Source organism: Loxodonta africana, chromosome 12, assembly GCF_030014295.1.
Source record: "Loxodonta africana isolate mLoxAfr1 chromosome 12, mLoxAfr1.hap2, whole genome shotgun sequence".
In the NCBI taxonomy this organism is placed as follows: Eukaryota; Metazoa; Chordata; class Mammalia; order Proboscidea; family Elephantidae; genus Loxodonta; species Loxodonta africana.
The window spans coordinates 52,190,445-52,203,141 of NC_087353.1; the positions used below are offsets into that span (position 1 = coordinate 52,190,445).

At 36.3% G+C, this 12,697-nt stretch overlaps 1 protein-coding gene across 4 annotated transcripts in view; it reads right to left on the minus strand.

Moving 5' to 3' along the window:
- WDR72 (WD repeat domain 72) overlaps window positions 1–12,697 on the minus strand; it is a 617,996-nt gene that overhangs the window by 167,435 nt on the left and 437,864 nt on the right. For all 4 annotated transcript variants that reach the window (XM_023539510.2, XM_064295252.1, XM_064295254.1 and 1 more), the window contains one exon: window positions 10,391–10,583. In XM_023539510.2, coding sequence (XP_023395278.2) covers window positions 10,391–10,583 — 193 coding nt within the window. The remainder of the gene's footprint in view (window positions 1–10,390; window positions 10,584–12,697) is intronic.

Genomic DNA, 12,697 nt, shown 5'->3' on the forward strand with positions numbered 1-12,697 from the left:
AAATATATACAGCAACATATACACCAATTCAACAAGTCAATAGACTTTAGCTAATTTGGAGAGTTCAAAGTATAAGATCCCTAGGAAAATGCTAAAAACTCCTTTGCATCCCTTGACATTAAACACCGGCACATTACAGTGTCTAAGTGCTACCTAGAGATCTCCCTACATTTTCACTACAGAAAAGAGATCAACTAGAACCTCTCAGACACATAGCAATAGGAATGTTACTGATCCACACAGGTGAGCACGCAGTTCCGTACTCTGTCACACTTATTTTGCCATTATCTTTTGAAACATTGTTTCACAGTGCCCGTTATGTCATATAAAACAATAAATTGAAACTATTCCCAAAGCCAACTCTTCAGACAAAGATTAGAGTGGATTATAAAACATAAAATAATACTTGTGAAGAGTGTGCTTCTTATTTCAAACAGATACACAAGACTAAATGAGCAGCTCCCTTCTGGAAGTAGGATGAGAAGGCAGAAAGGGACAGGAGCTGGTTGGATGGACACAGGAAACCCAGGATGGAAAGGGGGAGTCACATCATAGGGATTGCAACTAGTGTCATGTAACAATATATGTATAAATTTTTGTATGAGAAATTAATTTGAGCTGTAAACTTTCACCTAAAGCACAATAAAATAAATTACACAGCATTTGAAATAAATACAAATCAATGCCATAAGGGAAGCTGATAATATAATAACTCTGGACTTAAGTAGTTGGCTTGAAGAGATAGATCAAGTTTAACCTTTGAAATTACTCCTTGGATATTTATATAAACACATGGAAAAGCACATTTCAAAGTTACTTTTTTTGGTAAAATTCTATTCATTAAATCAAATTATTTTTAAAGTGATAAAGAGAAATAATACATCCTATTTTTAGAAAATGTCTAATAGCAAACACTTAATAACCCTAGCTTTAATTGTTTCAGCTAAAGATATATTTAGATAAAGAAGTCAATAATGTCTGTATAAATGCACACACACCCACAAAATACGGATAGCGGGCTCCAAACTTGTCAATAAGTAGTACATAATAGGAATACATCCAAAGAAGATGAGATATTAGACCTAATATTAGTATATGCAAGTTCAAAAAAATTTAAGAACTGATTCAAGGAGGGCGAGAGATTGAGACCAAACATAAACGAAGAGAAATAACCGCAAACTGGCACCAAGAACCACAGCAAATTAAAATGCATTACTTGATCTGGACTCTAAATCTCCTGAAGGACATTCACTATTGTTCGATGTAAAAGCACCAAACAAACCAAACCCATTGTCATCAAGTTGATTCCAACTCATAGTGGCTCTATGGGATAGAGCAGAACTGCCCCATAGGGTTTCCAAAGGGCAGTTGGTGGATTTGAATAAAAGGGCATTACAAAACACTGGCTATAAAGTGAGTGCTAGGACTGAAAGAGGTGAGTACCATTCCATTTATATTTTGTAAAAATTCAAGTTCAACCTCATTCTGATGAGAGCAAACCTAAGAGGCTGGGAGAGTATTCATATAAACCACTATACCCATTACCATCAAGCTGATTCCAACTCATGGCAACCCCATGTATTACAAAGTAGAACTATCTCATGGGTTTTTTTTGGCTGTAAACTTATGGAAACAGATCACCAGGCTTTTCTTCTGTGGTGTCACTGGGTGGATTCGAACCACCAACCTTTAGGTTAGTAGTCATGCACAAATGTTTGCACCACTCACGGACCTCACATAAACCCCATCCTACATATGTATGGAAACCCTGGTGGCGTAGTGGTTAAGCGCTACGGCTGCCAACCAAAGGGTCGGCAGTTCGAATCTGCCAGGCGCTCCTTGGAAACTCTATGGGGCAGTTCTACTCCGTCCTATAGGGTTGCTATGAGTAGGAATCGACTCGACAGTACTGGGTTTGGTTTTTTGACTGGGTATGTATGTATATTCAGCTACTAATGATACTTTTACATTGCCCCCAGATTGGCAGGACTATCTGGATAGAGGACAGGTGTTCCAGCATAGATAGAAATAACTGCCCACGTTCATCTGTAGCAGGTAAGATAAAAATAAATAAATAAATAACAACCCTTCTTGGGACTATTTTTGTTTCTTGTAGCTTTTTCTCAGGGATTGAAAATGAAGTGCTCTACCTCAGTTTTATGCCTTCAAACATCTGTCAGCATTAATTTTTCCTCGTAGCTCTCTAGACAGAGAAATTGCTCCTAAACTAAGCAGATAAATTTGAAGAAATGCCCCTGGATTATCACTTTAGAAAAAAAACTGTTAACTCCATGATGATTTTTTCCATTCTCTTCTCGTCTACAGACTATTAACATATTATTTAGCATTCTTCCATTCTGTCTGAGACCAGAGTTCTGTGATACATGCCTGTCACTGTCATTTAACACTCGTCCACTCACTCAGGCAACAAACATTTAATGAGCACCCACCACATGCTAGGCAGTGCATTAGCTGCGAGGAGTACAAGATTAATAAGTTCCAACTTTTACCCTCAAGGAGTTCAGGGTGGTGGAAAAGAAAGGCAAGTAAACAGAGTGCAAAGTGATAAACACTGTCTTAGAATGAAATACAAGGAGTATAGACAGTGACAGGATCAAAAATGTCAGTACTGAACATTGAAACATAGTCGTGTTGTTGCTGTTAGTTGCTACCCCTTTGATGGCAATCTCCTATGTGCAGAGTAGAACTGCACAGTAGGGTTTTCAAGGCTGTGACCTTTCAGAAGCAGATCGCCAGGACTGCCTTTCTTTGAGGTACCTCTGGGTGGGTTTGAACTGTCAAGTGCTTAACCATTTGTGCCACCTAGGGAATCCCTCAGACATAGTAAGTGCTTAACAAAAGATACTTTGAAGTTATTCAAATTGTTGCAAGGCTGAGAATTAGGCAGATACATCAAAGAGTTAAAGAGAAAAGATAGGGCTCTGTTCAGCAGGATGCTTTGCATTCTATGGGATTGGGATACTCTAACAGTACAGGGACAAATAGATAATTTTCATTCTGTCATCATTTCTCTAGCAATTGCCATGTGCCAGGCACTGTTCTATTTGTGAGAATAAAAAGCTGACTTTTTCTTTTTGCTTTTTCTCTCAAGGAACTTAGCTCCTACTCTTACCAAAATTGTTTCCAGAACTAGGAATGAATATCTCATATTGGCTAATGGAATTGTATTTTGATGAAGGAACTAATGTCACACAAATTCCCAGGGTAAGTAGTAGGGATGGAGCCATTATGGAGGAAGCTAACCCAAGCAAGCTGGATTGTAAAGAGTGCTCTGAGACCAGCAATGAGCTAGACGTCCATAGAGAGGCAGCTAAGTCAGAGTACAGGGATGTGAATTCAAATACTGAGGAAATCTTGTTTGAGGAACCAGCTACTTAAGTACTTCCTGCCAAGACTTGGGGGTGATGGAGTGAAACACGGCAAAGCCATAGCTGAATGGGGAAAAATAAGACTAACTTCAGGCAAGGCTCCAGGCCTCTCTGAGGATAACAGATTGAAAGCATATCATCACAGATATGTAGTCAAAAGCCAAATAAATAACCATTAGGAAAGAGAAACTTACCGGAGGCTTACAAGCTAGATTCATTCATGTATCCATTTTAAATTTATTATGAGTCTGCTGTGTGTAGACCACAAGGTCTCAGGATGATGGTGCTTAGAGAGCACAGGTTTCAGTGTGTGGAAGAGTGTATCGGCTGCTAAAGAAAAGCAACTGGCTGACTTTCCTTGTCTCCTTTTTCTCTTACTAATTAGGAGTTAGCTGAATCTTCAGTACAAACTATCCCTCTATCCATCCACTCAACCATCCATTCAGTTAACACTTACTAACAGCTACTAGGAGAAGGTCCATGCTAGGTGATGGCAGGAAAAGAGATAAATAGACCTGATCCCTGTCCTTGAAGGGTCAGTGTCAGGAGGCCAGTCTCAGCTTGGGAGAACAATATTGCAAAAACACATTGATTTCAGTGATAGAATCTAGATAGTTTCTCTTTGTTAATAAATTCAAATGGGTATGCAGACAATAATCAATAAAGTGGTGCCTGCACAATTGTTACCAAGAAAATATTTAATTCAATGTCTTGTTGCTACCATCTGCTCAGTTGGGCCAGGTTGGCATTCTAACTGCTCAGGAGGAAAAAAGACAATGAAATACTCTAGTTCTTCATATGCCAAGACGAAAATCATCAATCTCAGTCCCCATGAAAGATGAAACTACCTTTGGAAAAGCAGCAGTGAATTTTATCAGTCTTTCTAAAGCAATGCAATCTTTAACAGAGGGCAGAAGCAGTGGAGTTCAGAAGAATTTATATGAGGGAAAAAGGGAAATAATGAAATTTTTCTGTCACGTTTACAAGGAGCTAAAAACAAGACAAGACATATATTAAACTCAAATTTCTACAGTGTTTTTTGAAATGTATGCAATGTATTCTAGGCGATAATTTTAAATAATTTATTTGCTTAAATTTTAAATTTGTCTTCATATAACATGAATACCTTGATAATTAAATAAAATTGCCTATTAGATAATTCAAATTAAACTTTAAAATCCAGTGTTTTGTTTCTTCCTCTCTTCCTACCACACCCACACACTTACCCTTTTTTAACTATATGCCAAATCTTTTACATTTCTAGCATTTAACAGATAGCATGTCTAGTTACTAAGAATAAAACAGATTGCCGTAAAATTTTCTATTTTTTAATCACTAAAATTTATACTTACATAAATTTATACTCCAAATAAAAATCATTAGTATTAAAGACATCTTTAGTAGAATAGCTTATAGCACCACGCCCAGAGTTCTGTAGAAATTAAGCATTCAATATTTGTCGATTGATTACATCTAGAAAATCTTTCTTATGTTGTCATGCCAAATATTCATTTTTTTTGATGCTTTGCAATCCCCAACCTGAGTAATATTTATCTCTGTAACTGCCATATAGGAGGCTTTTGGTAAATACTTGTTGAACTAAGAAATGGTGAAGGAGAATTGTGGTTAGTTGAGAGGCAACAAAATATAGTGACAAAGAATCCAGATGGTAAAGTCAGGCTGCTGGGTTCGATTCCTAGCTCTGTCACTTTAGGCTACATGACCCTGTGCAAGTGATATAACTTTTTTGTATCTGTTTTCTCAAGGATAAAATAGGTATAGAAATGCTACCTCCCCTCACAGGATTGTTGTCTGGATTAAATGAGTTAAGACATGTAAGACACTTAAAAAAATAATAAGCCATATCAGCATTAGGTATTGTTATCATCATCATCATCACCATCAGCATCATTATCATGGCTGTTGTTGTTGTCTGGAAAGGCTGAAGGTTAGAAAAGGAAGGTGGTGGCACAGTGAGATTCAAAGATGACAGAGATGGTCAACAGAGATTAAATTAAACACATATGGGTTTTTTCCTAAAGTCCTGCTTTCTCATTCAACGGTTTATTAGTCAGATGACTCTTGGAGGAGAAAGAGACATAGGTAACTTTGGTAGTCTTCTCCCACATTCTCCCACCCCAATCTTCTGCTTAGCTAAATCCTGTTTATCCTTTTGTTTTTGGTTTAGGCATCTTATCTTTCAAGAAGCTTTCTTCACTCTCAAAGACTGGGCTAAGTGTCTCTTTGATGTGCTGTTGCCACAGCCTGTTTAGTGGCATTTGACACAATTTTATGCTAGTTTGAATTCCCAAATGAGAGTTCCTATTTGTTCTTGATGGTATCTCCAACTCTCAGATCAGTGCATAGAGGCATAGAGGAGTGGTACATAAAAATTTATTATACATTCTTGGAGATAAGAGCAGTGAACAAGTCACTAGCTCTGCATAATCACAAGCCTATCCCATCTGCCTTTCCTAGCTCAATCCATCAAAGGCTGTGGCTGGGACACTTTCCTTGAAAAAACAGCAAGAAAGAACTGTGAGGAATGCACCACCAATACATATATGTTTTCTACAGAAGGAATAAATGAGTTAAGGCATGCAAGGCACTTAGAAAATACTAAGCCATGGCTGTTGTTGTTATTGTCCTGAAAAGCTGAGAATTAGGAAAGGAAGGTACTATTAGTGTATTAACATTATGCCCATTATAAAATACACATAAAAATAGAAATTTCGAAAGGAAGGAATACACACACACACACACTTCCTGAAGTAGCTTAAGAGAAGTTTGCTAATGCCATTTATATCTAATTTGCTTAAGTTTGCATTACTTAGTATTATTTTCAACTCATAGTTACTTTGCACGGAACTTATTTTAAGCCTCTTGTGCCTTTTCTGAGAGTTTAGTTAAAAGCACAACATAAAATACGTAGAGTACCTAACCAGGTACACTTGAAACTGAACACATCAGGGGTAGCCCTCTGTGGAGTGGACTTTCCACTTTTCCCTCAGCACATATGGAATGCCGTATGGGGCAAAGCAAAACCTGACACAGGAATCCAGTTGGGACACCAGAGTCAATCCATGTATTAACTACTTCTTTGTTTGAAAAACATACAAACACAGATCTTTATTATTTCACATCTCCATAATTAGTACACCAAATTCAAAAATTAGTATAAAATTAGCATATCAAAAATAGTATTCAAAGTTAAAAATTGCTCAGGATAAGTCTAGATAGCACCATGGGAATTCTTCTTTTCTCAGCGAGTTCTTTACACCTGGACTTTGAAATTTCATCTCCACTGAATATGGACATTAAAAAAACTGTGAAGTAGCTTACACAAATGATGCAAATTTTGAAAACAAAACCATAGAATCTATGTGAATTTAATGAGGATTAAAGGAAAAAGTGAGATAGCATATGTATAGTACTTAGCATAGTGCTGAAGTGTATTATCAACTGTTATTGCTGTTGTTATTATTATTTCCTTGTGACTCATTATTGCCATATTATCATAATGCTGGTAAATCAAAGATACTCCACCTCAGCACGAAAAAAGTTTATGAGCATCCATGTACAGTCATGCATCACTTAACATCCACAATATGGTCTGTGGAACAGGATGTTACGTGATTTGGACGTTGTGCTAACATGCCTATATTGTGAGCAATAGCACACTGATTTTCCATCTTCATGTTGTTTAATAACCTTTTGTTTCCCTTTCAGATCAACACTTCTCCTTTGCCTCTAGCCACTGCTTTCCCTAGCACTGATTTTGCTGTATTTAGGAGCCATGCTGCACTTCACGGTAATACTTTCTAAAGAAAATTAAACGGGGAGGCAATGCTACAACACTCAAGAGATGTGCAATACACACATCTCTTAGATGCTGCTGCCTTCGAGTAGAAGCATACACTGTTATATGGTAAACTTTTTGTCTGTAATTAGGGAAAGTTCACATTAAAATAATAATAGCAAGTACAGTACAGTACATATATAAGCCATTAACATAGCCATTTAGTATGACCACCAAGATACATGTATTATAGGTTATATATGTACTGCACCATTATAGGAAACCCTGGTGGAGTAGTGATTAAATGCTATAGCTGCTAACCAAAAGGTCGGCAGTTCGAATCTACCAGGCAGTCCTTGGAAACTCTACGGGGCAGCTCTACTCTGTCCTATAGTGTCACTATGAATCAGATTTGAGTCGACGGCAATGGGTTATACACCTGATAGTGCAATCCTTTGTATACAGGAGACATGAGATACCCATGTTACGTGCGAAAAGCTGCTGCATTCACTACATCCAGTTTCATCCACTATGTTCCATCCTCCCATTGGGATTTCTGAACTCTATTATAACGTTATGGGATCATGGATGTATTTGCTGTCGTGGACGTTGCCTGAACAGACATTACGTGGTGCATCACTGTACAACAAAGCCAACATCTGTAACTTTGCAAATGATTCAAAGATGCATTACCAAGAAACAAAGAAAGAAAAAAAAAGGGGGGGTGGGAGGAAGGCAGCTCACAGAGGACAAATGAGTAAGGACCTAATAAAATTAAACATCACATGCCGTTTTAACCTAAGCATATTTGGTAAAATGATAGATGTAGCAATGGCACTTGAGCTAAGTCAATCTGCCTATGAGACTTGAGGAATACATACCCAGTGAAAAGCACCTATACCATCTACTTAACCCTTTGTCTCAGCAAATTTGAAATAAAACGGCTTTTGCTTTTTTAAATCAATGGACTACATAAAACTAGCAATGAAGTCATATCTTTTAGATATTACTGTAATTTTACTAAGTTCCTCTAAATTGTTTAAAAATAAATCTCCCAAGGAGAAAAAAAGGCAATATTAATATCCAGTATAATATGCCTGTTATGTGCTTCCCATTTGAATTTGATTGCAGTTCATACTTTTCTACAAGCAGTACATCCAAGAAAACATATACTCAGAATTTTATAAATATGTTAATATTTTTTCAAATATAATACTCTAAATTTCATTCACCAACATTTAAAATAGCTTTAATATTTTGGTGTTCCAGTTTTTAATCACAAATTAACCCTCAATTTTCTAGGACTATTGTCAGAGGATCTTTCATAATCAATCAAAAGATAGTAAAAAAAGAAGCCAAACCCTTTGTCATGGAGCCGATTCTGACTCATAGTAACCTTACAGGAGAGAGTAGAGCTGCCCCATAGGGAACTTAAAATATATATGTCTTTAATGAAAGTAAGACTAAATTCCATAGTATCAATAGTTCTCATACCCAAGAATGAATTAGGGACAGAACTAGGCCCAACTTGGTAAATTGCAAATATTGGTAAGCAGTATGATAGCAAAACTCCTGTAAAATTTTACCATGATACCTGCCAAAAATTTCTTACGCAGAAAATGAATAAGATAGACTCTCAAGATTAGGGACGAGGCTCAGAATGCCACTTAATGGGACTTGACACATGACGAATGACATTAGCTGACTTTGGAGGGCTGGAAAATGTCATCCATCCCACTATGTTTTAGAAGAAACCATAGATGAAAATGGGTGAGAGGCTCTCTATATGGATTCAGGAACTTAAATGTAATCATTGAAAATTAATTTTAAGAGAATTCTTCCACTTCTTGCTAGAAAAGTATAATATACCTATGATGATGTTATATGATCAAAAAGGAGCATCTTCACATAGGTGAGTTTTCTAGGTAATTAAAGCTAATTTATGGAAAAACAAAGACAAACAAATTAAAAGGCCCAAAAGGACCATCTACCCTCCTCAAAGTATTTTTTGGATTTACCATTGCTAGTGGCTGCTGGGACCTAATAGTGAAGCGGTTAAGAGCTAGGCTGCTAACCAAAAGGTCGACAGCTTGAATCTACCAGATGCTCCTTGGAAACCCTGAGGGGCAGTTCTACTCTATCCTATAGGGTCCCTATGAGTCAGAATCGACTCGATGGCAACGGGTTTTTTATAGGGTCACCATGAGTTGGAATCGACTCCATGGCAAAGTGTTTGGTTTATGGGATTAGTGGATGTCCTAGCATTAGAAAATATTCTACCTCTTTTGATCTTTGGCCTTCATTGAATATACTAAACGGAAATTTTTCTTGCTACACATCACCTCTAACTATGCAATACTCTTCAATTTAGTAGAATTATAAAAGTAATAAGAAATAATTATATTTCCAAGAATGATACTTGTTCTAAGATTTAACATTTTACATACAGTATAATTTTTCTGAGTGTCAAATAAATAAAAAGAAAATCTCTTTTTGAGAGCTATAAGAAGTACCTGACAATTTTTAGGCACCTGGAACATGTAAGCTTGTAACACATTTGCATGACAAAAACTCTCATTCACCCCTATGATAAATTATTACTCAAAAGCTTACTAAGTTGAAAATTAAGTTTTTACTTCACTTTTTAAAAAAATTACAGCTAATGGGCTTAAAAATTGGATATCATTTTAAAGGAGAAATTTAGATTTACTTATAGCATGAATATTATCATTATGAAGTAACAATGATAAAGTTTGTTATAGAGTCAAATGGTCCATATACAAAACCAGTTTAATTTCCTGTACTACTTTTCTTATTCCTATCAAAGAGAAACTGACATATTGCTATTATCAAAGTAGAAAATAAAAACAAATTTTGGACCCATTATTATCAGGGTATCTTTGTAATATATATCCCAGTAAGCTATTACTACTAATTGTTTTCATTATTAAGCAGTTACCTTAAAATTTTTTTTATAAATAACGTAAATTTTTCTTCTAGAAAATAGTTACTGATTATAATAACATTTGAAAGTTCTTTTAAAAAATGACAATAATAATACGAAATTGATTGAGTAGGTCAGAAACAAGACACTTAGCTTGGTTCTTATAGAAATAATGTATTGTGAACTCACATTCTCAATACGTTCTAAGCACTAGAAAAAGTTCTCACAGAAGATCATGCCAATAAATTTTGTACTTACTTTGCAGAGGCCTGTTTGTAGTGCACTGTAACTCTAGCTGCTCGCCCCATTCCTTCTTTGGCACGGTCCGCATCATCTCACAGTTATCTTTCTCTGCTATAGATATTAGTTGACTGCTGATTGGTATCTTTCTCAAGGTCATCATGTGCTGTTGAACTTCTGCCAAGAGAACAGCTTGCATTGCTTCCATTACCTGTAAAATTTTAAAAATATATTATTTTTAATGTTATTACAAATGTATGAGTGTTTTGCCCAAAATCCAAAGCCTGTAGTTTTGATTGGGACAGGATTCACATAAATTATAATGTTCTGTTCCCCTAGAAATATCATCTAAAACAACTGAAACAGAGATTTAAGAACTGGCATCTAAAATGACGTTTTGCTCTTTTGCAAAATCAAGAGATTGTAAAAGGAGAGCAGAAAGGGATTTTAATTTTTTTCTCCTAACTAAGCTATTTTCAATTTCACCAGAAGATAAAGAAAATGAGTTTGAATATAATCACATAGCTCTTAAAAATAAGTTTAGCTCCCCAAATCTGTCTAGCTTTAATTTAAAGCACTATTTGGTTAAAAAAAAAAAAAAAAAAAAACCAAAAACCAGATTTAAACTAGGTTTTATAACAAAGAAGGTTAAGGAAAGGACTTCAGTACTAAATCTCACGACACTGCGTGCCTCTGAGTTTCGTGTAACTTAAAATATTGCAAGGCTTGCCTCCTAATTGTACATACCCAGTCAAGAGCCTTTGGTTGGGTGGCAGTGAAGGGAGAGTGCTTGTCACAGGACATCTAATCCAGTGTCTTCATTTTTAAAATGAGGGATCTGAGACATGACATCCCAAGGTCACTCAGACTTGGTTGACAGGGCTTCTAACCCCTATACCATGTCCTGTCCTTTGTACATCTCCCCAAGATTATGTGCCCTTCACCCTCAGCGCAAAAGCTAGTGCTGGTTTGCCTAGGTTTTCTCCTGGCAAGAAGGTGAAGAAAGGTATAGGAGATAGATCTAAGGAAGCCAGGAGCTGGATCCGTGACAGAAGAGAATACATAGCTCTCATCTGGGCAAACATGGCACATATTTTCATCATCCTTCTCTGGTCAACAATTAAAGCTTTCATATGCCACATTCCCCTGCATGTTGCTTTCTCCCTCAGAAGCCTGCCCTCTATCACGCTGATCCACATCCCACAATTACTACTGTCTCTCATTATCTACAGTCTTCCAATAGTATGCCTAGTGATCCTGAGATACTGTGGCCAAAGGCAGAATATTTAATCATTTAAACATCTATTAAGTCTCTTTTTTGTGTCATGGTAGCATGCAAAGCCCTCTGTCGACACCCAGAAAGCTTATGCTGATGACAGGTGCTTGGTGAACTACTGGAGCAGAATACCATGAATGATAACATGTAGTATAGTTCTACATGATATTCTACATGTAGACTCTAACATAATATTGATGGATCATGCCTACTAATATCTACCATGTGATTAAATATATGATATTGCATTAACTACTGTATATGATGTTTACTAACACATACTACTATACACCACAGCACAGGTGAACCATGCTTATTTATGTATATCACGTGATAGGATATACTGTATAATTACTCATGATAAACAACTTTACATCACTGAATTTATCTGATTTTAACTTTGTCACACATTTTATTTGACAGCAATGCTTCCAAAACAGGGACAATGTGATAGAAAGACAAGGCGGTAGAAAGAGCTCAGAATAAGAAGTGAGAAGGCCCTAGTTATTACACATGTGACCTTTGAGAAGTCATATTCCTCCTCTAGGACTCCATGTCCATGTTCTTACTAATAAAACAAAGTCTTTGATACCAGGAGCCTAGGATGAGAGCATTCAATAAAAGAATACTGTGAATAACTTGCATCTGCTTATAACTATAAATGGAGGACAGTAGATATATTCAGACTCACAGTATGTTCAGACTATGGTATGTCCCTGAGAATGGGTGGCATGGCTATCTGCCCTCACTGGGCTCTTGGCTTCCTCTCACTTAGATGATTATCATCTATGAGGAAGGCCACAACTCTGATTTAAACTGTCTGCTATCCCCTATTACAACTCGAATCATAATTCTTTCTTAGAAATATACATGGAATAATGCAATTTCACTTAACATTTTTAATTATTAGACTCACATTCTATAACTTCACATTTTTTAACTATTCAATTTTGGCTTTTTTAGTGTATTTGTCACTACAAATATATATTATGTGAATAATCAATATATGTACCATTGAAAAGCAAGAGAGGGAACAAAACCAACAATAT